We start from the raw sequence: 27230 nt of genomic DNA on the forward strand, positions 1-27230 counted from the left end.
CTAGGTCTTTTTTTTGCTACTTAGCTTTCAAGAACCATTTAACCTCCTCTCATCAGCTTAGCTTTCCTCTTGCTAGTTTGGTATTTTGCTAGTTAGTTTTCACTATACAATTACTTCCTCTGTTGAATTTTATTTCTTGTTCAGTGTGTGTATGTTTTATAAAACACCATAAACAATTAGCGAAACACACACAGAAAAATAACAGCTTGTTGTGTGTGTGTGTGTGTGTGTGTGTGTGTGTGTTTCATTAGTGAAACCCGAGGAGGCCACACTGCTTTTCTGCCCCTCTCTCTCTGGATGTAACCTGATGCTGTGTGTGTGTGTGTGTGTGTGTGTGTGTTGTGTGTGTGTGTGTTGTCTGCACCCTTCCTTCCTGTCGGAGATCCCATTTACCAAAAAGAGACGTGGCCGTGCTTTCCAGCACGCGGAGAGGGAACACCGGCTTCTCCAGGCATGCAGCATGGGGCCACACTACCCATAATGCACTGCATACCATCTGTGGCTGTCTATAAGCAATAATTTTAGTTTAGTGCATCTCAGCACCTGGAGAAGATACAGTGCACTATATATTTTATAGAACCCATTATTTAAAGTGGCCCTGAAATCAACATTGAGGCTTTTTGTTCTCGTCTCTTTGTGTTGTGGACACCGATACGACAGTATACCTAGAAAAAAAACAAAAATAGTTTTGGAGATATTCCTATTATAATTTTATATAATATCATTCAGGAAAATGATGAAATCCAAATCTAAATCCATATCCGGATTTCTATAAAGCTACTTTGTGATGATGTCCATTGTTAAGAGTGCTATATAAATGAAATTAAATTTAATTGAATTGAATAGTAGTAGTCGTGTATTCGTCCAATGAAATACTCTCTGGACCATATGTCCCGCCCCCAGTTGCGGGTCTTGCTCTACAGTAACAGCTCGTTATCGGTAAACACGGTTCGTCGGTGTGTTTTTGGCTGTGTGTCGTCCCGTAAACTTTCCCGCCCATCGCTTACTACAGAACAAACGTTTGGAGTTTATTCAGTGGGAAGAGGGTGGCGTTTTCAGAGGAGTGTTTCACCCACATGGGGCTGTTCAATGCCAGAATGTCGCTACCTCGATCTTTATCCAGAGTCGGCGTTTTTCTCCGTCAGTAAGAGTCAGTAATATCATTTTATCCACCACTCAGGAGAATCTGATGTTTCCTGGGGTCAACCCTGTGGCGTCTGACGCTGTACCTCAGCTCAAACTCCAAAAACACGCTGCATCTCATCTCATCTCATCTCATCTCATCTCATCGTCTAGGATCTCGTCCTGGTTACAGGCAGTGAAAAAAAAAAAACACTCTGGCTAAACTCTTTACTCTTCTCCGTAATTAGCTAGTTCACTACGATACTGTCAGGTTTGTTTCGATTCAGAGGGATTAGGTGTATCTCAAACACTATTGACTTTGTGTAATAAATAATTCAGTAGAGAAATAAAGGGTCTGGAGTGTGCCAAAACACTGACACTACAGCAGCAGCCAAAACACAAGTCTGGTTTTATCACTGGGGCAAGAGATCATCACGTTTGTTCGCCGCAGACAAAGTGTCCTAAATATATATCTGCAACCCCCAACACACACACACACACACACACACACACGCACACACACACACACAATGGGATTTCTTCATAAAGATAAAGTAAAAGTGCAACTCAGTGTGATGTCACCAGCTCCACATTTCCTGCATGTTCCTATATTCCTGTTCCTATCCCTGTATCCTTATGACATGTTGTTTAAACCTGCTCTCAAGCCTAGCTAGCTTAGCATGTGGCAAACCATTGCTGACTAGCAGGTGTCGTGGCAAACACAAGGGGATCTGGATGCCAAAAATCTATAGACTTTACTGAATCAAACAACAAAGCTGAGATGGTCTGCAGAACATCTGATTTACACAATCGTGGCTCATGCTTTTATACAATTCTAAAACAATGATCTCATTAGATGGAGTCTTTGCTTCTTTCTCTTAATCACACATCTGCCTCTCGTCACAATTATTTCACTTTCCCCTTATCTCAGTTTTAACTGTGGTGAGAGTTCAGTCAGTTTATGTTTCAAAAACAACATTAGCCTTCACCTTAAGAAACACCATCTACAAGGTCACAGCAGTTTGTTCTCACAGAAACATCCCTGCAGGACCACAGGCCCAAAGTCAGTCTTCCAAATGCACCAGAAATGGTACAGTGTAATATATAAATAAATAAAACTCTGAAAGTTAACACACGAGGTGATTTAAGGTCACTTTTCAATACCGTTGCATAGATACTGATTGATATAATACTGATTAACAAATGATACTGATATAGATAACAGGAAATTCCTCCATACAGGCTAAAGTGTTGGTATCAGCAGTGGTGTCTTTACAAATTCTCCTTTACAAAAGCCACAAAGACATTAAAATCAGTACAGTACACTCTTACGTCTTACGCTATTGTTCCCAAAAAAGGGAATTTATCATAGCAGTGGATGCTTAATGATTCAGTGACTGTCACTTTTATTATAGATCTTTGTAAAACTACCATCATTTTCTTAATACATTTAAAGGATATATGAATTCATGTAGTTTATTTTGTAGCAATTAGTAATTTTGTAGTAAAAAGATTAAACAATACTTATTAAACATGCATTGTTTGGTTGACATATTATATTATATTATATTATATTATATTATATTATATGAACTTTTTTTTTATTAATTTGAACAGTACTATACTGTAAATCTGGTGCTATAAAATTGCCAGTTTCTTATATATTTTTGTTTCCGCTGTCTTTTATTTCCAGCCAAACATTATGCAATAACATTAAAAACAAACTGATCTGGAACCTCCCTGTACGTGATGACGCAATGACGTCGCGCCGGGGTGCTTGTCACGTGACCCGGAAGTGTTGGCGATTTGAAAACATGGCTCTGCAGTTCTCCGACGCGGATTTTCAGGAGGCATGGAAGGAGCTGGACGAGCCTCAGTTACAGGGAGGATGGGAGCTTTTCACAGAGAGCATGGGCGTGAAAATATACCGACTTTACAACAAGGTAAAAACGCGCAGTTTGACTGGATTTATGCTGACATTTAGTGTGAAATCCATCTCCAGCTGCTGAGTCGAGGGAGTTAGTGAACCAGCTGGACTGGAAGAACAGACTGTCAGGCTGAGGACAGGATTCACAAGGCTTTAGTCACATTTCAACACTCACATTCATTAACTGACTCATGTTTCCTGGACACATTCATGTGCCTGAAGCTGATGCATTGCAGGAGCTGTCCAGTAGACAGTGGGATCTTTCACTAATCATAATATTTATATATAAATAGATAGCTCTTAAATGGATTTATAGTGCAATAAATGATGTACACAATCCAAAATGTAATGTTCATGTTAATGCTCTACAGAGTGCACTTCTCAAGCAGAAACCTAAATGTCAGATGTTTCTTCACTGGATGTATATATGCACTATATAAGGGCTGGGGAGTAATTTTTAGTGCCCTAAGAAGTGCACCTATGTAGGGATTAGGAATCTGAATGTCACGTGACTCTGTATAGTATAGTATGTTGAGAACTGGATGATAAAAGATCTTTATTGGATGTAATTAATAACCTTTATTTAACCAGGTAAGTCAATTGAGAAGCAGTTCTCATTTACAATGACGACCTGGCCAAGAGGCAACATAAAAAAAGCAGGTACAACAATAAAGACATTATACAATTACAAATAACACAATTATAAACAGAGACATAAAAACAAACAAATAACTAAAAACAAGTACAATGATCCTGTACTATTGACTGAATTAAATTTTTAAAGGAAGTAAGTGAAATGAATGAGCTAAGCTTTAAGGTCTGCTGCAGATGATTCCAGTCATCAGAAACGACCAAAAGAGGTACGGACTTTAGGTATGCAGAAATTAATAAAACTACTAGAGCGCAAATTATGACTTATTATCATAATATGACTTGTATTATGAATATTAAGAAGTGACTGTAAATATAGCGGAGTTTTCCCAATAAGAGTTTTGTAAATAAACAAAAACCAGTGAATTTGTCTACGAGAATGAAGAGAAGGCCAGTTCAATAACGAATAAAGTGACAATGGTGAGTGTTAAATGAAGCTCCAGTCACAAAGCGGATTGCAGCGTGGTAAATAACATCCAGTTTATGAAGGAGAGTTTTTGAAGCAAACCTATAAACTGCATCACCATAATCCAGAATTGGGAGCACTGTCATTTTAACCAGAAGCTCTTTTGAAGAATGCGTAAAAGAAGATTTGTTACGATAAAGAAAACCAATACGAGTTTTAACCTTTGTCAGCAGTACATTTATGTGAGTTTCCAATGACAGTCTGCTATCGAGCCAGATACCAAGATATTTATAGCATTCAACATAATCGATCTCAGAGCCATCCAATGTAAAAATTTTAGGCGGATACTCAACATGTGGAAGATTTCTGTTAAAGACCATACATTTTGTTTTATTTGTATTTAAAACTAAATGAAGACTAGAGAAAGCATGTTGGATGCGAGTAAAACTGGACTGCAATAAAAATAGTAGTCAGGGAAGAATTAAATGTATAAATGATAGTTTCATCAGCGTATAAATGTACATGAGAATCACCTGCATCAAGAATAATGTCATTAACATAAATATTAAAAAGTATAGGCCCCAATATGTTTCCTTGTGGGACCCCTTTGAATAGGGGCAAGGGATCTGACAGAAGCCCCTCCACCCTCACTGATTGTAAACGACCAGAACAATAACTCTTGAACCAGGCCAGACAGCTCTCAGAGAGTCCTATTCCTCTTAGCCTATCCAGCAATATTTCATGGTCCACAGAGTCGAAAGCCTTTGCCAGATCAACGAATGCAGCTACACAGTACTCCTTCTTGTCAATGGCACATATAATGTCATTGAGAACCTTAAGTGTAGCAGTAATACAGCTATGCCCGGATCTGAAGCCAGACTGAACCTGATTAAGGATATTATAAGTCTCCAAATGGTGCATAAGCTGCTTGTTGACCAATTTCTCTAATATTTTAGAGAGACAGGGCAAAACGGAAATGGGTCTATAACAATTTAAATCTGAGTTATCACCCCCTTTAAAAAGTGGGGTTACAGCAGCAGAAGACACCAGTTTGGAGAGAAAGATTAAAAATGCAAGCGATGGGTGCTGCAATAATATAAGCTGCTTTCTTTAAAAATAATGGGTCTAATTCATCCAATCCAGCAGATTTACAAGTATCCAGGTTGAGCAATTCCTCGAGTACCTCGGTCTCCTGTATTGACTGAAAAGAGAAGGAGGGGGGACCTGAGGCAGGTGAATGAATAACAGATGCCAAGTTGACAGGAGAACAACTAGATGTACCAGAACTATTCTCGTAGGCACAACCAGCATTGACAAAATGTCTATTGAATTGATCCACCATTTTGGATTTATCTGTGAGAACAACACCATCATATTTAATTACAGTAGGCAAACTGGAAGAAATGTTTTGATTTTCCATTTTTTTGATGGTATTCCAAAATTTTCGGGGATCAGGACCATTAACAGTCAAACGATGTTTAAAATAACTCAATTTTGCCAGTCTAATAGACTGAGTACATTTATTTCTTATAGCCCTATATGATTGCCAGTCAGATATATAATTAGATGTCTTTGCTCTACGCCATAAAGTATGTTTTTGGCGAATAAGCTCAGACAAATTTGGACTGAACCAAGGGCTAAGACTTTTTTTTACTCTAATCTTTTTAAGAGGGGCATGTTTGTTCAAAACAGTTCTGAACAAGAATTTAAAATATGCCCAAGCCTCTTCGACTTCAGGAATAAGCCCAATTCTGTACCAGTCCATATCAGCCAGGTCATGCAAGAAAGCCTGTTCATTAAAATTTTTCAAAAAACGTTTGAAAACGAGCACAGGAGGGTTTCTTAAGGTGGTGCCCTTGCGAACACAGACTATATTACAGTGATCACTAAAGCTTTGACAGAACACTCCAGATGTATACCTCTCTGGCCTATTAGTGAGGATAATATCAATTAATGGTCCAGATTCCATAGTCTTGGTGTTATATCTTGTAGGAGCCTGCACAATCTGGGCCACGTTTAAAGCATCCAGTTGCAATTGTAAGGATGATGGAGGCTCAAACATATCCCAATTCAAATCCCCTAACAAAACAAACTCAGAGGAGATGTAAGGAGCAATTGTTTCACTTAAAACAGTCAAAGCACATGCAGGAGCAGAGGGCGGTCTATAACAACCAGCTACAGCGATAAAAAAGTTTTTGGATAAAATGATTTTTAAAAGTATTAACTCAAACTGTTTAGCAACAGATTTTGAGGTAATTACAGAGCACTGTAAATTATCCCTACAATAGACAACAACCCCCCCACCTTTAGAAATTCTATCTTGATGAAAAATATTGTAACCAGGAATGGAGACAGCAGAATTGGGAATAGATTTCTTAAGCCATGATTCAGAGATGACAAAAATATCAGGATTTGAACATATGCGGTGAGCTCAGCAACTTTAGGGAGAAGACTACGTATGTTCAAATGCATTAGTCCAAGACCTTTACGATCACAAAAACAGTCAAAAGTTAACGAGTGTGTAGATTTGTTTACCAAATTATCAGAAAATGAACAATCAAGTGGCCCGAGATTTGAATGAATATTCCCTAACATCAACAACAAAAGAATAATAAGACATCTCTGTCTAAAAAATTTGATGGTAAAGTCCTTACTAACAGTCTTACTAGGATGAGGAGGTACGGAAAAATTGTCCTGTAGGGCCATGATGCTGATTATATGAACCAAAAAAACTGAGCTGGCAATGACTGGAGATGATAAAGGCAATGCCTTGCTCCATGGTGAGCAGCTAGTTGAGCATGTGCTTCTGTCTGATAAAGATGGAATAGACAGAACTGCAACTGGGGCTTTACAGTTATTGAAAACGTCAACAGAACTGCACAAATAAAAAAAACATAGTGCAGCAAAGATCAAAAATAGTCTCCCTTTAAGAGTCAGTGAGCAATCTGATAAACAAAACAGCTCTGAGACCGTAACATGTTAGAATCCAGTCCGAGTTTACAAACCGCAGATTTAAAGACAGTGAGTCGTCCGTCAGAAACAGCTCCGGATCCGTGACATGTTGTTCAATCCGAGTTTGCAATCCACCGAGTCAGCTGAGAGATGAAGTTGAATTACAGCGCGTGTAAACAAAAAGCCAATGCTATCAGGCAGCGCTTTATCGTATCTTCATCCAAACAGCACTCGCAGCAGAAAATATTGTCTTTGGAGGTGGCTCTGTAGACCATTCCGTATTAATTTTTCTTCCTTCACGCTCTCTCTCTTTCTCTCGTTCCACACTCTAATGCCGAATGCAAAGCCTGACCTTTCGTTAGCTTTCGTTCTAGCTTGGGCCTAGCCTCTTGTACGTTGCTTTCTTCAGCCGTATGTATAGTATAGTGTATATATACTGTATACAGTATATATAATATTATAACGGCTGTGCCATATTGTATCGTCCATGATATCCCGGTTCAATTCCTCCTCATGATAAGAATTTATCATCCCTCGATATTGACAATATAGTTATTGACGTGTTTATGTGCCGTAACGTGGGTATGTCACACGTCGAACGAGAACATGCGAGGTGGAAGGCAGAGTTTCAACCCTAGACGAGGAAGAGTAATTAATCCCCCCAAAAAAAGGAGCTTCCTCTGTAATATCGAAGTGGTTCGGATGCAGAAGATCAGACGTGAATCAGACGTCTGTGGTTTCTAAAGCGTGTCATAAATCCGTATCAGCAAAGGGTGGAAACGCATCAAATTTATTTCACCATCTCAAGCAAAAAATACCGACCAGAACTTGAGGAAGGCCAGAAGATAGTGTAGAAGGTTATTGTTTTCATGTCATCATTTATATCATTACTGCAAAAACATACCAGGAAATATGGTGATATAGTTTTAAGTCTATATCGCCCATCCTTAATTATAAAAAGCTGAGAGCTGAGTGGAAAAAGTTCTCCTACTGAACCTATAGTTTAGTGTAGTATAGTATAGTATAGTGTAGTATAGTGTAGTATAATGTAGTATAGTATGTTGAGAAGTGAATGACAAGCTCTTTACTGAACCTATAGTGTAGTATAGTGTAGTATAGTGTAGTGTAGTATAGTGTAGTGTAGTATAGTATGTTGAGAAGTGAATGACAAGCGCTTTACTGAACCTATACTGTAGTATAGTATAGTGTAGTATAGTGTAGTGTAGTATAGTATGTTGAGAAGTGAATGACAAGCTCTTTACTGAACCTATAGTGTAGTATAGTGTAGTATAGTGTAGTATAGTGTAGTGTAGTATAGTGTAGTGTAGTATAGTATGTTGAGAAGTGAATGACAAGCGCTTTACTGAACCTATACTGTAGTATAGTATAGTATAGTGTAGTATAGTGTAGTGTAGTATAGTATGTTGAAGTGAATGACAAGCTCTTTACTGAACCTATACTGTAGTATAGTATAGTGTAGTATAGTATAGTGTAGTGTAGTATAGTATGTTGAGAAGTGAATGACAAGCTCTTTACTGAACCTATAGTGTAGTATAGTGTAGTATAGTGTAGTGTAGTATAGTATGTTGAGAAGTGAATGACAAGCGCTTTACTGAACCTATACTGTAGTATAGTATAGTGTAGTATAGTGTAGTGTAGTATAGTATGTTGAGAAGTGAATGACAAGTGCTTTATTGAACCTATAGTGTAGTATAGTATAGTATGTTGAAGTGAATGACAAGCTCTTTACTGAACCTATACTGTAGTATAGTATAGTGTAGTATAGTATAGTGTAGTGTAGTATAGTATGTTGAGAAGTGAATGACAAGCTCTTTACTGAACCTATACTGTAGTATAGTATAGTGTAGTATAGTGTAGTGTAGTATAGTATGTTGAGAAGTGAATGACAAGCTCTTTACTGAACCTATAGTGTAGTATAGTGTAGTATAGTGTAGTATAGTGTAGTGTAGTATAGTGTAGTGTAGTATAGTATGTTGAGAAGTGAATGACAAGCACTTTACTGAAGCTATACTGTAGTATAGTATAGTGTAGTATAGTGTAGTGTAGTATAGTATGTTGAGAAGTGAATGACAAGCTCTTTACTGAACCTATAGTGTAGTATAGTGTAGTATAGTGTAGTATAGTGTAGTGTAGTATAGTATGTTGAGAAGTGAATGACAAGCGCTTTACTGAACCTATACTGTAGTATAGTATAGTGTAGTATAGTGTAGTGTAGTATAGTATGTTGAAGTGAATGACAAGCTCTTTACTGAACCTATACTGTAGTATAGTATAGTGTAGTATAGTATAGTGTAGTGTAGTATAGTATGTTGAGAAGTGAATGACAAGCTCTTTACTGAACCTATAGTGTAGTATAGTGTAGTGTAGTATAGTATGTTGAGAAGTGAATGACAAGTGCTTTATTGAACCTATAGTGTAGTATAGTATAGTATGTTGAAGTGAATGACAAGCTCTTTACTGAACCTATACTGTAGTATAGTATAGTGTAGTATAGTATAGTATAGTGTAGTATAGTATAGTGTAGTGTAGTATAGTATGTTGAGAAGTGAATGACAAGCTCTTTACTGAACCTATACTGTAGTATAGTATAGTATAGTGTAGTATAGTATAGTATAGTGTAGTATAGTATAGTGTAGTGTAGTATAGTATGTTGAGAAGTGAATGACAAGCTCTTTACTGAACCTATACTGTAGTATAGTATAGTATAGTGTAGTATAGTATAGTATAGTGTAGTATAGTATAGTGTAGTGTAGTATAGTATGTTGAGAAGTGAATGACAAGCTCTTTACTGAACCTATAGTGTAGTATAGTATAGTATAGTGTAGTATAGTATAGTATGTTGAGAAGTGAATGACAAGCTCTTTACTGAACCTCTAGTGTAGTATAGTATAGTATAGTGTAGTATAGTATGTTGAGAAGTGAATGACAAGCCCTTTACTGAACCTATTGTGTAGTATAGTGTAGTATAGTGTAGTATAGTATGTTGAGAAGTGAATGACAAGCTCTTTACTGAATGTATCGTATAGTGATAGTATACTATATGTTAAGTTATGGTTAAATTGGGAGCTGATTGACACAAGGTCCTTATTGGACATATGGTAATTGGAGAACCTCACTTCTGAAGATGTAGAACACTGAGTAGGTTTAGAGTTCATTATTACAGACCCTCTGTAGTGCACTAGGGAGTAGGCACACGTCGTACACTGCATAGGGTGTAGGGGTCGTTATATTTTTACTCTCCCCCGTTGTGTTCACAGGAAACAGGTCTTTATGAGTATAAAGTGTTTGGCACGCTGTCCAGCTGTTCTCCGGAGCTCTGCGCAGATGTTTACATGGATCTGGCCTACAGGAAGCAGTGGGACTCTTACGTCAAAGGTAACTTCAGAGCAGGTGAAGTTTCTCAAATGAGACAGGAGCTGCCGGAGGGTGAAGCGGGGCGATCGTTACACAACTTATAAAATCCCATCACATCATGTCAGTTTGTCAAGAATTTCTTGAAGTTAAGAATTAAAATCTATTTTGGTTTTTTATTCCTTTTTTATGTGCCATCAACTCCACTAAAGGATTTCACACAAAAACACACGAGTTAATGTGTAGACGTGGACGTGGACGTGATTTTTCCTCCGAGCTCTGTCTATCGTCTAATCACATGACTGACCGGTCTTTAAATACAGCGAGGTCTCTGAATGTTCTGCAGTGAGATTAGAAGGGTTAAGGTTCAGAAAGAGGAAATCTTGGATAAAATCCTGGACCGTATTCTCCGGATTAACATTGATCCGCTGTATATAACATTCCAGAACATTCCGTCGCTGTGCTAAACCACTTGGAGTTTAATATGGCTGTGTTTGTAAGAGTGATGGACTGAAAATGATGGCTTCAATGATTATCAGTCCTGAACTCGCTCATTTGGAAATTGGCTCTCAGCTCACACTCGTGTTTTTCCCCAGCGTCCCACACACACCACACCACACCTCAAACACACACCACACCTCACACATTCCCCAAACTAGAGACACCACATAACTTCAGTGCACTCATAGCTCACTAGACAGGGTGTAGTGCCATACATAGGGTGTGTGTGTGTGCGCGTGTGTATATGTGTATAATATATACACACACACGGCAAGCACATAACAACAGAAGTGTAACTGTGCAAAAAGAATGTGCGATGATACAAGAGAATGTGTGAGAATGGTTGGATCAGGGTGCTGTCAGTGCAAAATTAAACAGTCTAGAGAAGTGGGTGTGTGATTTAGAGTTTGTTGATGATTGTTACAGCTCTTGGAAAGAAGCCGTTTCGGTATCTTGAGGTTCTTGTTTTTACTGACTGGAAGCGCTTGCCAGAGGGAAGTTTCTGGAAAAAGTAGCCGGGGTATGTACGGTCAGATGAGATTTATTTATTTATTTATTTGTGCATGCTTTCTTATTCTGGCTAGTTGTAAGTCCTGTAAGGATGCAGCCAATGCTCTTCTCATAGTGAGAGTACAGTATGGTATGGTATGGTATAGTATAGTATAGTATAGTATAGTATAGTATAGTATAGTATAGTTGAGAGCTAATGGCAGTAGGCTGCTGATTAGATGTACAGTATAGAATAGTATGTTGAGAGCTGAATGAAAAAAACTGTCATAGTTATGGTGTAGTATAGTATAGTATAATAGAGTATAGTAAATTGAGAGCTGATTGGAAAAAGTCTCCTTACTTGACTTATAGTATAGTATAAGTATTGTATGTTATGATGTCATACAGTATAGTATATTTAGAGCTGACTGAAAAAGACTCTGTGCAGTTATGGTATAGTATAGTAAATTGAGAACTGATGGGAAATGTGCAGTTATAGTATAGTATAGTATAGTATAGTATAGTATAGTAAATTGAGAACTGATGGGAAATGTGCAGTTATGGTATAGTATAGTATGGTATGGTATAGTATAGTATAGTAAATTGAGAACTGATGGGAAATGTGCAGTTATGGTATAGTATAGAATGATATACTTGAGAGCTAATGGCAATAGGCTCCTTTTTAGATGTTTAGTATAGAATAGTATGTTGAGAGCTGAATGAGAATGTATAGTATTCCTCGAATGGGTCTGGCCTTGACGTGGCGAGGAGGCTTGTGCGTTCCAGTGACCCTGGAGAGCGATACCGTCTGGAGCTTACTCCTGGTAGGGTCACCCTTGGCGGGCCGGTCTCCAGGGCAGGTTCCAGACAAACAAAGACCCCAGCGTGTCGGTACGCTGTGAGGTGGCAGCCCCAACAACCGACTATCCTGCAGAGGGCTAACAACCCACCCAGGAGAAACTCCCCTTTGTTACGAAACTGACCAGAAAAAGAAGCCGGACTGCCCAACACGGTAACGGACCCCAGCCTGCCCCCGACCAACGAGTGCGGATCCATCTTCGTCACAGGACCCGTGTCGCCACATGAAATGTCCAGACGCTCCTTCGCCCAGGAACTGCCACCCTGCTGTCCCGTGAGCTCTGCCGCTATAACGTCACCCTGGCAGGGCTCTGTGAAGTTCGATGGCAAGGCAATGGTGAAACAACAGCAGGCGACCATTGCTACATCTATAGTGGCCCCGAGAAACGGAGAGGCCTTTACGGCGTGGCACTTGCCATCCCAAATACCCTCCGTAAATCCCTCATCAGCTGGACACCTCTGGGCGACAGATTACTCTCTGCCCGCTTCCTCCACCAGCAGGGCAAGATGACAGTAATTGTTGCCTACGCCCCCACTGATGTCGCTGATGAAGATGTGAAGGACGCCTTCTTCGACCAAATCCATCAGGCTGTTGGCCAAGCCCCACAACACGACATTACCATCATCCTCACTGATGCCAACGCCACTCTGTCCAGCAGTGATCGGACCACCGGCTCACCTGTCGGCACAACCTTCGTCGACAGAACCACAAACGATAATGGTAACCGCCTTCTCCTTCTCTGCCACCACAACAACCTCTGCGTCGCTGATACCTGGTTTCCCCGGAAACAAATCCATCATTGGACATGGTACAGCCCAGATGGCAGAACCAGGAAAGCACTGGACCACATCCTCATCTCTCGACGCTGGAAGTCGTTTGTCACCAACTGCCGTGTGTACAGAGGAGCAGAGCTTGGCAACACTGACCATCGTCTGCTGGTGGCTCAGCTTAAGCTAAAGTTGCGAGCCAACCAGCACACCAAGACTCAGCCTCGCCTGGACTCCTCCCTACTCAGTGATCCCAACATCGCCACAAATTTCAGTTGCTCCATCCGCCGCACCCTCGATGCCCTGGCTACTGACCGACTGGCAGACCTTCAAGGAAAGTGTCATCCAGTCAGCTCATAATGTCCTTGGATCCTCAAAATCATCCCCAAACAAGCCTTGGATATCGGAGACGACACTGGACATCATCGAGCGGCGGCGTGAGGCTCGGCTCCGAGGCGACCTGACGGAATAGCGGCGACTGAACCGCCAGCGCAATATGGCCATAGCTGAGGACAGGGAGAAGTTCTGGCAAGCAGAAGCGAAACACCTAGAGTCCACGGCCAATAGCAACAACATGAGCCGTGTCTTCAATCTGTTGCGCCAAGCCCGTAATGGCCCACGCATCAAGACAGCCCTGGTGAAAGACTCTGATGGCAACATTATTATGACCGAAGCAAACTGCCTCGAACGTTGGAAAGAGCACTTCAGCCTCCTCTTGCAGCACAATACCACCCCGGCTGATCCCACCATCCTAGTGGCTGCAAACGCTGTGGCCCCTAGTGACGCCTGCAGCACGGATCCTGTCACACCCATGGAAGTCAGAGCCACTCTGAAAAAACTGAACAACAGGAAAGCCCCCGGCATCTGTGCAATAACCGCCGAGATGCTAAAATCAGGCGGGGACAGCATTGTCGAGTGGCTGACCCACATCTTTAACCAGGTGTGGGAGACAGAGAGGCTTCCCAGTGACTGGACCAGAGGAGTCATCCTGCCCTTCTGGAAATGTAAGGGCGACAGGCTAGTCTGCGGCAACCACAGAGGCATTACCTTGTTATCCATCCCTGGCAAGCTCTTCACCAGGATCTTGCTCACACGTGCTCTCCCAGCCATCAGAAGCAGCCGCCGTCCCCAGCAAGCTGGCTTCATGCCCAACCGCTCCACAATAGACCACATCTCCGCCGTTCGACTGCTCATAGAGAAGACCTACGAATTCCGTAAAGATCACCATCTATACGTGGCATTCGTAGATCTGAAGGCTGCCTTTGACACCGTCTGCCACTCTTCACTCTGGAGTATCCTACAGGCCTTGGAGCACCACCTAAGATTGTTGCCCTGCTCAAGCTGCTTTACAGCAACGCACAGAGCTGTGTCCGTGTGAACGGCAGAGACTCTGACTGGTTTCCCATCTCCAGTGGCGTCCGCCAGGGCTGTGTGGCTGCTCCTGATCTCTTCAACTGCATCATTGACCATCTGATGTCTAAGGTTTGTGAACGGGTCCCCGGAGTGCCCTTTGGCAGTTACCACCTGACTGACCTGGAGTATGCTGACGACACCATCCTGCTCAGCACATCCTACATCCTACATCCAGCTGAGAGACGCTCTGGGCATATACAGTGAAGAGGCAGAGAAGCTTGGCCTCCATGTGAGCTGGACAAAAACTAAGTTCATGCGTGTCGGTGATGGACCGGACCCACCTCCCCTTCGGCTTGGGGACAACATCGTTGAGCCCGTCAAGAACTTTGTATATCTGGGATCCACTGTGACAGATAACGGGGACCTAAAACCAGAGATTCTCCGCAGAAGAGCCCTGGCAGCATCAGCTCTGCAGTCTCTCTGAAAACCACTCTGGCGGCACCAGACCATCTCACGCAAGACGAAGCTCCGGATTTACAACTCCGCCGTACTCTCTACCCTGCTATATGGCTCGGAAACATGGCCCTTAAACAAGACTCTGGCTGCAAGAATAGATGGCTTTGATAGCAGGGCTCTCAGAACCATCGAAAACATCAGGTAGCCCCAGCGAGTCTCCAACGAGGCGCTTAGAGCCCACACGTGCCAGCCCAGAGCATCTGAGGGTTAAGGGCCTTGCTCAAGGGCCCAGTAGTGGCAGCTTGGTGGTGCTGGGATTTGAACTCTCAACCTTCTGATCAGAAGTCCAATGTCTTAACCACTGAGCTACCACTTACCACTTCAACATACTATTCTACTGTTTTAACCTTAACTGATGCAGTGTGTAGCTTCTCATTTCTTAAACAGCCACGGCAGATTACGTATCCCATGGTCGTGGAAAAGATGTTACTGAAGGGGAAAATTGTTGGCCTGCATCAAGCAAAGAAAACAACTAAGGAGATTGCTGAAATCACTGGAACTGGGTTATGAAATGTCCAGTGCATTATTAAAGCCTGGAAGGCTTTACAGCAGAAATGTTGTCGGAAAAAGTCTTGAATGATCGTGATCGGAGATCTTTAAAATGCTTGGTGATGTCACGTCGTAAAAAAGTCGACAGGAGAACTCACTGCTATGTTTAATAGTGAAAGTAAGAGCATTTCCACACGCACCATATGATGAGAACTTACAGGATTTGGACTAAACAACTGTGTGGCCACAAGAAAGCCATTTGTTAGTGAAACTAATCGGAAAAAAATGACTTCAATTTGCTAGGGAGCATCAAGACTGGACTGTGGAGCAATGGAAAAAGGTCATGTGGTCTGAGATTTACCCTATTCCAAAGCAATGGGCGTGTCAGGGTAAGAAGGGAAATGCATGAAGTGGTTCACCCATCATGTATAGTGCCTACTGTACAAGCCTCTGGAGGCAGTGTTATGATCTGGGGTTGCATCAACTGGTCAGGTTGAGGCTCAGCCTCATTGTGCGGCAATAAAATGAAGTCATCTGAGCACCTGAATGTACTGAATGACCAGGTTATCCCGTCAATGGACTTTTTCTTCCCTGACGGCACAGGCATATTCCAGGATGAAAATGCTAAGATTCATCAGGATTAACTTGTGAAAGAGTCATTCAGGGAGCATGAGGAATCATTTTCACACATGAATTGGCCACCACAGAGTCCTGACCTTAACCCCATTGAAAGTCTTTGGGATGTGCTGGAGAAGACTTTACGCAGTGGTTAGACTCTCCTGTCCTCAATGCAAGATCTCAGCCAAAAATTAATGCAACTCTGGATGGAAATAAATGTTATGAAGTTGCATAAGGTTGTTAAAACAATGCCAGGACGAATGCGTGCCGTAATCAAAGCTAAATGCAGCGCAACAAAATATTAGATTGTGCGACTTTTGGCCAGGCAGTGTAGTATATTATGGTAAGATACGGTACAGTATTATGTGGTACGATGTAGTATATTATGTATATATACTATATATATATGATATAGTAATTTTATAAAAAGGGGCTAATGTTACTGTAAGATCATGGACTTGATATTACTGATTCACCAAAATGAAAATTTGTAGTGAAATTACTGTACTAATTACTATACTAAATGTACCATACTATTTTTCACGTATTGACAGCGATATATATATATTTTTTGTTTGTTTTTTATTTGTAATTTTTCTGTGGCTGAAAGTTTTGCCACATCCCTTACACCGCATTTTGAAAATGACTTCGATTGCTTTCTTTTTGTCTTGTAGCCTCATTCTGGAAAATTCTCAAACCGTTGCACAGGTAAAGGACGTGACGTCAGTGTGTAGTCGAGTTCCCTGCACCGTGCTCGTGTTAGCGTTTTAGCATGTTAGTGATGTGTGTGTGGTGTGTAGCTGTGTGTGTGTGTAATAACGTTAACTTAATGCGATTAAAATAAAGCATTGCACAGGTTACTATTGGTGTTGATTAAAAAAATCACAAAGTAAATTAGCTCTATGTAACACAATAATTAAATGAGATACATTTTAATTTGAATTGTTTCAGTGTTTTATTGCAGGTATTTATTTTTTTTAATTGCTGGTTTTATTCCATGGCTTGTCAGAACCAGATGTTCCTCACTGGCTCTTTACTCAGCTTTAGTAAGTGAGCAATATGAGGGGAAAAAACAAATGTGCAAATCATAGTGTGATTTTTCATTTTGTTTATTTAAAAATGAGTTTTTCTGTTTTAGTGTTATTTGATGGGAAACGGAAACAGAGACCCAGCCAAGGTACCGATAGTTCTAGGTTTGAACTAGTAACTGTACTGTGCTGTACCACACTAACTGAACACTAATTGCATCATTCAGGACGGAGCCCGAGTCACGTAAACGTGTTAATACGTGAACGATGTCAGTTCTGTTTGTTTTTGTTTTTTTTGTTTTTTTTCTTTTTCTCTGAGCAAATTCTGAACACTACATTTGATTTTGATGTTCAGGATAAACTCATGGCTCGTTGTTGTGCATCTTGTGTATTTTTCTATAAACATGTGTGTGTGTGTGTGTGTGTGTGTGTGTGTGTGTGTGTGTGTGTGTGTGTGTGATCTCTTTAATGTAAATTTCAGTGCCAAAATTTTTTCTTCCTCTTAGTTTGCAAGACGAGACAAAGAAGAGGGTGTGGATTTCCTATAAATGCAAACAAGCTGACTGACTGACTGTGTGTGTGTGTGAGTGTGTGAGTGTGTGTGTGTGTGTGTGTGTGTGTGTGTGTGTGTGTGTGTGTGTGTGTGTGTGTGTGAGTGAGTGAGTGAGTGAGAGAGCGAGAGAGAGAGAGAGTGAGTGTGTGTTTGTATTTGTGTTTGAGTGTGGGTGTTGTTTATTACACACTAAACAGCAGTATGTAGTGTGTGTGTGTGTGTGTGTGTGTGTGTGTGTGTGTGTGTATAAAACTGTACACATGCGTGTCATAATATTCACTCTCATGATTTACGTCATAAAACAATCAGACTATAACACAGCGCCCATGTGGAGCGTATTTCCTCTCTGATCATCTCCAGCTGTGTGTGTGTGTGTGTGTGTGTGTGTGTGTGTGTGTGTGTGTATCCGTATCCGTCCCAACACTTTAACCCTGTAAAGTCTAGCTGAGGACATAATCAACCATTTTCGGAGGTGATGTTCATGAAAATTCTTCAGTGTGGATTTATTTCGTAGTCGATGTGTCATTTATTTATTAACTAACGATAAAAACGTGTTATATTGTAAAAGTGCACTGACTCTATATTTGTGTAAAGTGTAAAGCACTACTGAAGAGTTTCGGGGGCAGCAGCAGCATTAAATCTGTTATTTCTTGTCTTGTTTTGATGCTTTCACAGTTTCCTGTTCGCTCTGTGGCAGTTTAATGCAAGTCTTTGCACATATTTGACCATTGTTTAATGATCTGTGGCCTGGAGAATGGAAATAACTGGGCTTTGTTGTTGAACGTCAGCTGATAAAGAGAGTGTGTGTGTGTGTGTGTGTGTGTGTGTATTCCCACACAGAGCTCCATGAGAAAGTCTATGATGGACAGAAGGCCATTTACTGGGAGGTGAAATATCCCTTTCCCCTGTCCAACAGGGACGTATCCTGAACCCACCCATCATTACTCACATCACTGACTCCACAATGAGTGTGTGTGTGTGTGTGTGTGTGTGTGTAGCTTTACTCCTCCTTAACCGTGTTCTCCCTCAGTATGTGTACGTTCGGGAGCGCAGGGACCTGCAGGTGAACGGGAGGAAGATCTGGGTGGTGCTGGCGAGGAGCTTGGCCGGGTCTCATTGCCCTGAGAAGTCAGGAGTAATCAGGGTGAAGGACTACAAGCATACTGTCGCCATGGAGACTGATGGAGCCCAGGGCACTAAAAGTAGACACACACACACACACACACACACACACCTGAGGTGGTTCTTAACTTCTGCTAGTTAGAGTCTATGATGATCATGTGACCTTAAAAAACCCTTGTGTGAATCGTATGGTTTTGGAGGCGAACAACTTTTCTTGTGTGGTAACCATAGCGACAGTAATGCTAAGCAAAAGGTTAATGCTAAACTTTTAACCCTTTGGCATGTGAAATATCAACATAGAAAACAAATACAGACACATATAAATATCCCACAGTGCTGCTGAGTTCTCCATCCTGATTGGTCAGAAGGTATTGATTAATTTTCTATAAAAGCAGCTCTGACAGCAGTGCAGCTGCAAATCACAGGTTTATATTAATGCGCTTGCTCTAATACGTTATCGTTTCTATAGTAACAGCTCATTCACCGGGACGTGTACAGCGATCGCTCCACATAAACAGATTATGTTTTCTGTAAGGAGATGTTTGTTTAACATTTATGGAAGGAGTCTCCAGTGCCAGTCTTCAGGACAGGCTGGTGAGGGAACGACTGTTTATAGCTGTAAGTGGAAACAGGAACTCACTTGGAAATAATGACAATAATCAACTCGTTGCGTATGTGATTGGAGCCTATCCTAAACACACTTCATTTATCTGAAGAAGTTTCTCTTCATCAGTGTTTACTGATGCCATTTATCTCCCCAAATCATGATATACTGCTCCTATAGAGGACGACAGCGACATGGAGACAATTTAGCCTTCAAAAAATGTGCAAATCTTATCAATACAAAACAAAAAAACATTTTTTTTTACTGTGATAACATCAGTATTATCAAAAACCTTTGGTCTAATTAGAAAGCAGATGCTGGTGTATGAACCAGTAGGGGGCGATATGAAGAAGCTGTGATATTTTCACCTTACACAAGATGCTACACAATATTCATGACTGTTAAAGCTGCGAGTTTCCGTAGTTTCTCATCAGAGAAATTATTTGTAAGAATGCGACAGTCCTAACATAAGCACATTTTAACCCACTTTAATCTTTTCTCTTTCTTGTAGTCTTCATGAACTACTTTGACAATCCTGGAGGTAACATCCCAGCGTGGGTCATCAACTGGGCGGCGAAGGTGAGCAGATTTAGGATAGAAATGTGATTTAAAAACAACAACTTGGATTGAGGTTGTGTTCATGGCTGTGTTTGTGTGCGCAGAGTGGAGTTCCTGGCTTTCTGAAGGACATTCAGGACGCCTGCAGTAAATACGCTAACTACTGCAAGAACAGGAAGTGAAGTGCACTTTGACCTCCCGTTATCCCTCTCTCCACTCTTCTCCTCTCAGTCTTCATCGCTCACGCGGCTGTTTCTCTTGTCCTTCAGCATTCATAGTTGCATTAATAGGGGCTTTAAGCGATGACGGATACATATAAGCTAGGTTTGATATTCTCGCTAAAACACTAGATAATGCCAATATTCCTTCAATGAATTCGGAACAGTTTCACCAAAGCGCTTATATTTAATCAGTTATTTCTGCTCGTAACGACGCCAGAGACCCAAAGAGTTCCGCCGTAGCGTTCGACTAAACGTCGGCCGCACGTGGCGTGAATATCTCCCTCCTCGCCCTTCTCCAGTGTCTTGCCACATGTGATCCTGACAATCACAAAACCATGGCTCTCGAATCAACGATCTTCTCATTCAAGTTGGCTACTCTCATAAACTCAGCTCTAAAAATGTTAACTTTTGCAAAGTACGATAGATTTTTGACGTTAAAATATTTATTTATTATATATATCCATTTACAGTGGCATCCCATTGCTGCTCAAATGTGCTATTAGAGAAAAAGTACAGAGATGAAACGCACAAAATTAGCTGCAGCGTGGATTGGAGAAGGAAGAGGTTGTGGCAGTTATTCATTTTTCCTTTGTGTCTTCCATGGAATTATATGTAGGCAGTACAATACTAATAGACAGTGAAGATTTCTTTAATCTGCTTGGTCACTGAATGCGAGTGGAATTGTGATGAATTTGTGATGAGTTGTTTGCTTTGTGACTTCGGTTTCAGTGCTTAGGTTCGGTTTTGCCGTAACTGTCCCTACAGTCACCGTTGTTTAAAGTCCTTATTATTACACGCAGCTACACGCATCTGAAATGTTTACCGTACTTTCCAGAATACAAAACACATTTTTTTGCACTTCTCCAGCAAAGAAAATGTCGTTTGGGCTTTTTATTAGTGGTGTTACGATAATTACCAGCAAAATCCAGCAGTTACGGTAATTATTATTTTTTTTTTTTGTCTTTCCACTAACAATGAAAATTCTTCAGCAGTGCCAGAGTTTATTAGCATTATCATAGTCATAAAGAAGCACTACTTATAAAGTGAACGATGGGATTTCGTAGCTAGCGCTCCGGTCCAGTATGGGGCAGGAAATGATTTTCATATAAGGAAAGACAGAAAAGCCTGTGTCCCAAACACACTGCTGTACTTTGTCTGAATAGTACACCACTGATCAGCATCAGCACCAGTGCCTTGTTTAAATCCTGATCCTGCAGCTATTTTACAATGACCTCATTTCCTCAAATTCTGCCCAAATCATTGAAAATAAATATAGCTGCAATGTATTCTCATATATTACCATTCATATGGGAGTGTGTCTGTGTATGTATATATATATACACACACACACACACACACACACACACACACACACACCTGACCATCACATCTGTACGTGCTTGATGAACATCTCATTCCAGATTTATTCCCCTGTGTTTGGTGTTATAATAAGCTCCACTCTTCTGGGAAGCTTTCCACTAGATGTTGGAGCGTGGCTGTGGGGATTTGTGTTCATTCAGCTACAAGAGCATTAGTGAGGTCAGGCGCTGATGTTGGGATGTCGAGGAGGTCTGGGGTTCAGTCGGTGTTCCAGTTCATCCCAAAGGTGTTCAGTGGGGTTGAGGTCAGGGCTCTGTGCAGGACACTCGAGTTCTTCCACTCCAACCTTCACACACCATGTCTTCATGGAGCTCACTTTGTGCACAGGGGCATTGTCATGCTGGAACAGGTTCCAGTGAAAGGAAACTCTTAAAGCTACAGCACACAGAGACATTCTATACAATTTTGTGCTTCCAACGTTGTGGCAACAGTTTAAGGAAGAAGCACATATGGGTGTGATGGTCAGGTGTCCACATACTTTTGGCCATATATATATATATATATATACATACACACACACACACACACACACAATTTACTTTACACACATTACTCACTGTGATCATTGCAGCTGTTTCATGCGTCACTGTAGTGCTGAATGTAGAAGTTGCTATGCAGCACGTATGCTAAAAGTGGAGACGAGTGCAGAGATGACTGAGAAGCACTGAACGCATGCAGAGCTGCTGCTCCGGCTGGCTGCGTGTCATATTGCGGAATAATTGATGACATTCACAGGGTTGCAGTCTGTTTGCTGTTTTATACTCCATGCTGTATTTTACAACTCTGAATTTTCTTTCTTATTGTTTTTTTTTTTTAATCCTAACCCATCGTTTTATTGAAATCACTCATGAAGCATATGGATAGAGAAGAATATGAGATTGTGTGCACTTTATCTGCGAGCCTGGTGATGGCATGCTGCTTTTCCACATACTGCAGAAATGAAATGAAATGTGGAAAAGTTTTTAAAAAAACATATCTATGAAAGAAATTTTATGCTGTGCACTGTTCTAGAGTAGATTTTTTAATATATAAATGATCAGTTTAAGGCTAATCGCGGTGATGATTAATGATTTTGTGTGTGAGATGAATTTAGATTTTGTTTAAAGGAACAGTTCAGGGAAAATCACATGCACACATTGTTCCACTTCCTGCAAATGTAGTGTATCAGTCATGTTTACAGACATGTTTAGCGTTTTTGATGTTGGAGTTAGATTTTTTTTTCAGTTTTGCACTGGAGCTGTGAGGCTAGTCTAGCTAGAACACTCAATTAATTAATCATACTGAAGCAAAAAAGTCACTTTGTAAACTATGATCACTAGTTACTCATATAGAAAAGCGATATTTCAGAATATGTATTTTTAAATGTATGTAAATATTTCTGAAAGCCACCTTACTTCGAAGTAGAACCCTTTTTTCAGATACTCAGAACCTTTAATTATCTAATGAACGCCTAAAGAAACCTTGAAGAACCTTTTTTTTCTAAGATTTTGCTGATTTTACTTTTTTTTCACCCATGAAAAGCGTAATGTGGCCAAACATCAAAGCACTGTTCAGATATAATTATGAATGTCTTAAGTTTACATTCAGTAGCTCAGTTTTGCTTGTATTTAACAATATATCAGTAATGCAGTAAAAGTTAAGCGTACTCCAGACAAACACGACGTTTCGGACAAGAAGTCCTTCGTCAGCTGCACAAACAAAGATCTTCTGATCTTCAAAATATAGATTTTCTACAAAAAAAGTGGCCAATTTCAAATATTATCTTAAAAAACATTTTGAAATATCTGTGCTTTTATATGGGTATGTTTTATCCGAATATGTTTCTGCTCTTCTTTTCTTTCAGGTTGCTGTGTCATTTATTTGATTTGATTTTTAAGATTGTTTTCCCATGCATGACTACCTGTTGTAATGTGTGTACACTTTAATCAGATAGAGTGTGTTGTTTATTTTTCTGGGCTGTTTTTCTCTGATTGCAATAAAATGATCACATAAAAAAACCACAGCCAATATTATTATCTTTTTTATTTTATTTTATTTTTTGACTGATCATATAAGACTTTCAGGAGATCTAAGCCAATCTAAAAATGACAAGTCTATTTGAAAATATTAATGTATAAAATGCATTTAAAATGATTAATGCTGCTTTATACAGAAAATATACAGTTATAATGTAAATGTGTGGCAGTGAGAACATGTCAATCGTTCCATTTTTTCTTCAGTGATGGAAATAAAGTGTGTGAGAGCCATCTGGTGGTTACGGGATAAAAACATCCAGCTGCTGAAGCTCAAGAATGTGTGTGTGTGTGTGTGTGTGAGAGTGAGAGCGAGATTGTGTGAGTTATAGTGTATAGCACCTTTTGTCGCACCTTTTGTCACATCTTTTGTCTCAGGTAAGTGATTTCTTTTTTCTGTGGAATAAAACTGGTCTCTGTGGAGCCCCAGCTAAAAAAAAATTGTGAGCCACCAACATCTGACCAATCAGTACAAAGAATCATTTCCACTCAACTTCCAATCATGGCACCTACATTTAAGCTTTGAGGAGTGTGAGGCCACGCCTCCTTCACCAGGACTGACAGGTACAGAGGCCACGCCTCCTTCACCGGGACTGACTGACAGGTACAGAGGCCACGCCTCCTTCACCGGGACTGATAGGTACAGAGGCCACGCCTCCTTCACTGTGACTGACAGGTAGAGAGGCCACGCCTCCTTCACTGGGACTGACAAATAAAAAAGGCCACGCCTCTTTTACCTGGACTGACAGGTACAAATATGTAGAGACAGTCCTGGCTGTAATAATACGCAGTATTCTCCTCCAAGGCCTCCATTCAAAAGTGTTTTTTTTTTTCCTTTTTACTTTGTTTCTTTGCCATTTTTTTAAAATATCACAGTGTAAACAAGTTGAACATTTAAACACCAAGTCATATCTCTGCAGGTGAAATTCCTGTCTTGGTCCTTAGCTGTTGTGTCAATCAAATAATTTTTAATCATTTTCTACAATGTACACTGAAATGTAAAGTTCATTTTAAACCTATTGTTGGCTCGGGTGAAGCTGTGTGTGTGTGTGTGTGTGTGTGTGTGTGTGTGTGTGTGTGTGTGTCTGATGATGAAAATCAGATCTATTTTTGCGCCTAATTTGATCCTTTGCGAGGCTCCAGCTCCACTGAACTCCAGACCTCCATCAGCGCAAGACAAATATATTTCTTGGCCGAGGAGGTTCCTCTGATTGGTAATACACAAGGCCAATTAGCGTAAGAAAGTGATCTAGCCGAGTCTAAACTGCCTGCTCGGATTTCCCAGGTGCCGCTCTGTCTGCCAGTGGGAACAGAATAGACCCTCTGCCTGGAAAGCTGCCTGTGCGCTTTGTGATTCTTCATAGATTACAATTACAGATATGAGCCTCCAGGCTGAATAGGCTATTATACAGGGGTTTTTAGCAGTACAACACTGTGTGCTTTAAGATCGGCTTGATGGAGGGCATTAAATCCAAATATACATGCAGAACCACGCTCGCCTCATCCTGGCTTAGTTTCCATCTCTACGTCTTCTTCTATAAAGACCCCAAGCCTGGCATTAGACAGGTATTTTCCCAGTACATACGTTGTATTGCTGAAGTCATAACCATTTCGATTCCTCCTTGCAAAACCATCTGTGCTAACCACTTTAATGACAGGAGGGAAATATATATACGTTTTGGGCTGTTTTCCGAGCATGGTGGCCTCGATGGCTGGAATGTCAGCGGTGGTATGAGGCATATGCCCTTTTCCTCGGCTGGATCAGCTCCCTGTTACTTAACCTTAGGCTTCAAAGTGTTCATGATAAGACCCTCATCAGTTCTCTCACAGCATATAGCTTGTTAGAAGGCATTTTGAAGAAAAGTATATCTGCTGACAGGAGAACATAATACACAGAATTCCTTTTCCAGGTGAAATTTCCAGAATGTGCATCAAGATCTAGAATACTGAAGACTGGCTTTGGGATTCACATACAGGTTGGAAAGTTGGATTTTGAGAAAGCAGTGCTTACTGATGACCTGGTCCACCTCAGGTTCTAGAGAAGCTGGCATGATCTGAGAAGGGCTTACTGGATCTCCTTACACTTCCAGCCATTATATGATATCTATGGGCTTTTCCATGGCGGCCACATTTTCATCTGCTGAAGATCTTTTTTCAGCTTTTTTTTCTTTACATTGAGTGACTGTCATCTTTGAGCACAAATGGCTGGACTTATTTGAACACCAGGTGAAACTTCTGGAACCGAACATCAGTCTTGATGATGAGTACAAAGCCGTGAGGATCATAGTGCTGGAACTGTCAATCTGAGCAGCTGGGTCAATATGTTGATGCCCCAATATCTACTTTTTTTTTTTTTTTAGACACAACAGTCACTATGGGTAGCAGTCACTTCCTGTTTTACCAAGTTGTTTGTAAAATCGTGCAGATTTACCAAACTTTGTGGTCAATTTTGTTGATTCTGTAAATGGACCTTCCTCTGGTAGTCCAGTACACTTCTCAACCATCTCTGGCTTCGATTCAAGCTGTGCTGGGAAAGATCCTGGATCCTGGAAGGCAGACAGCAAGTTGAGTAACCTTTAATATCATGCATCTGACAGTTGGTTAAAGAATGGCCCCTTGACAAACACAGGAAGATGGGTTACCATGTCAGGACTTTACCTCTGCTGGAGCCCAGAAATTCAGACCTCAGCCAGTGTCTGTGTGTTTAACACTTTTGGGAATGGTAGCGACTGCTTAAGCTAATGTTTATGCTTCATCTTTTGTTTTTTTCCACAGAGTGTCTGTTGGAGAGTGTGAAGGGCAGAGGAAACGAGCGCTTTCCTGACAAACGTGTGCACACATTTCTCTCAACTCAGAAAACACAAAGAGAGAAAGTTTAAAAATAAAATAGGACACTTGTCACATGCCAGTAGTAATGGTGGTCAGCTTCTTTCCTCGGCCTTGAGACCAGTGCGCATCTAGAAACTTCCATAACACGTCTAATATTATTGGGTCTTGCTATGGAATGGTTGCTATACCAGTGCTTCCCATCCCTGGTGTTAGAGTGCACCTGTCCTGGTATTTTGTGTTTCTCTCCTCTTACCTTTTACAAACCAGATCCAGCTACTTGCCACATCATCAATATAAAGTAACTACAAACAACTAGTTTAGTTATACTGGAGCTGAGGAATACCCATTACCTTGATTAACAGATTTTCATTCTTGGACTGCATACAGGGTCTAGAATTTGTAAACCTGTAAACTTCCTGGTGATCTGCTGCATTCGACTCAGAAACAGAAAATCGGAGCTTGGAGCTGCATCATTTTCTCTAAGCATTCAAGCTACGAGGTGGGGAGAAGAAACAGGCACCTTCATGGAAGCTGCATGAAATCTCAAGAACTAGCTTCAAGCTAGCCAGGTAACTTTAGTGATAATGTTATTCACGATAACTTTTGATTTATTTACTTTCTCAAACGAGCAAAATATATGGTCAGTGTTATCGATTTAATCAATAATCCTTCTGTATGTCAAATGATCTAAAGCAAATATGAATATAATCTCATTTAAAAGTAGAAAACTGGTGTTTTATTTACGGTTGATGGTGTGATGTTGATGCGACGCCACGCTGAACTCAGGATTAAAGACACCTTCCAGAGTTTCCAGGTAAGAATTGCAAGCTGAGGGGATGTTTTCTGAATTTTACATGCAACAAAAGGATGATCAGATATACAATACCTGATTACTAGACTA

The 27230-nt window shown here is 40.7% G+C and overlaps 1 protein-coding gene across 1 annotated transcript; it reads left to right on the top strand.

Annotated features, from left to right (window-relative positions):
• Nucleotides 1-2858: 2858 nt before the first annotated feature.
• pctp (phosphatidylcholine transfer protein) lies at nt 2859-23490 on the top strand. Its single transcript, XM_034301650.2, has 6 exons — nt 2859-3065; nt 10337-10454; nt 18444-18523; nt 18634-18805; nt 19841-19908; nt 19992-23490. The coding sequence occupies exons 1-6, from the start codon at nt 2880-2882 to the stop codon at nt 20067-20069; spliced, it is 702 nt and encodes a 233-aa protein (XP_034157541.1). The 5' UTR covers nt 2859-2879; the 3' UTR covers nt 20070-23490.
• Nucleotides 23491-27230: the final 3740 nt, after the last annotated feature.

The sequence above is a fragment of the Pangasianodon hypophthalmus genome, chromosome 29 (genome assembly GCF_027358585.1).
Source record: "Pangasianodon hypophthalmus isolate fPanHyp1 chromosome 29, fPanHyp1.pri, whole genome shotgun sequence".
NCBI classification, from domain to species: Eukaryota; Metazoa; Chordata; class Actinopteri; order Siluriformes; family Pangasiidae; genus Pangasianodon; species Pangasianodon hypophthalmus.

Coding starts and splice junctions, on each gene's coding strand:
- pctp (XM_034301650.2), top strand. CDS start 2,880: ATGACGTCGCGCCGGGGTGCTTGTCACGTGACCCGGAAGTGTTGGCGA. Junction 3,066..10,336: donor TATACCGACTTTACAACAAG/GTAAAAACGCGC, acceptor TTGTGTTCACAG/GAAACAGGTCTTTATGAGTA. Junction 18,806..19,840: donor TGGAGCCCAGGGCACTAAAA/GTAGACACACAC, acceptor TCTTTCTTGTAG/TCTTCATGAACTACTTTGAC.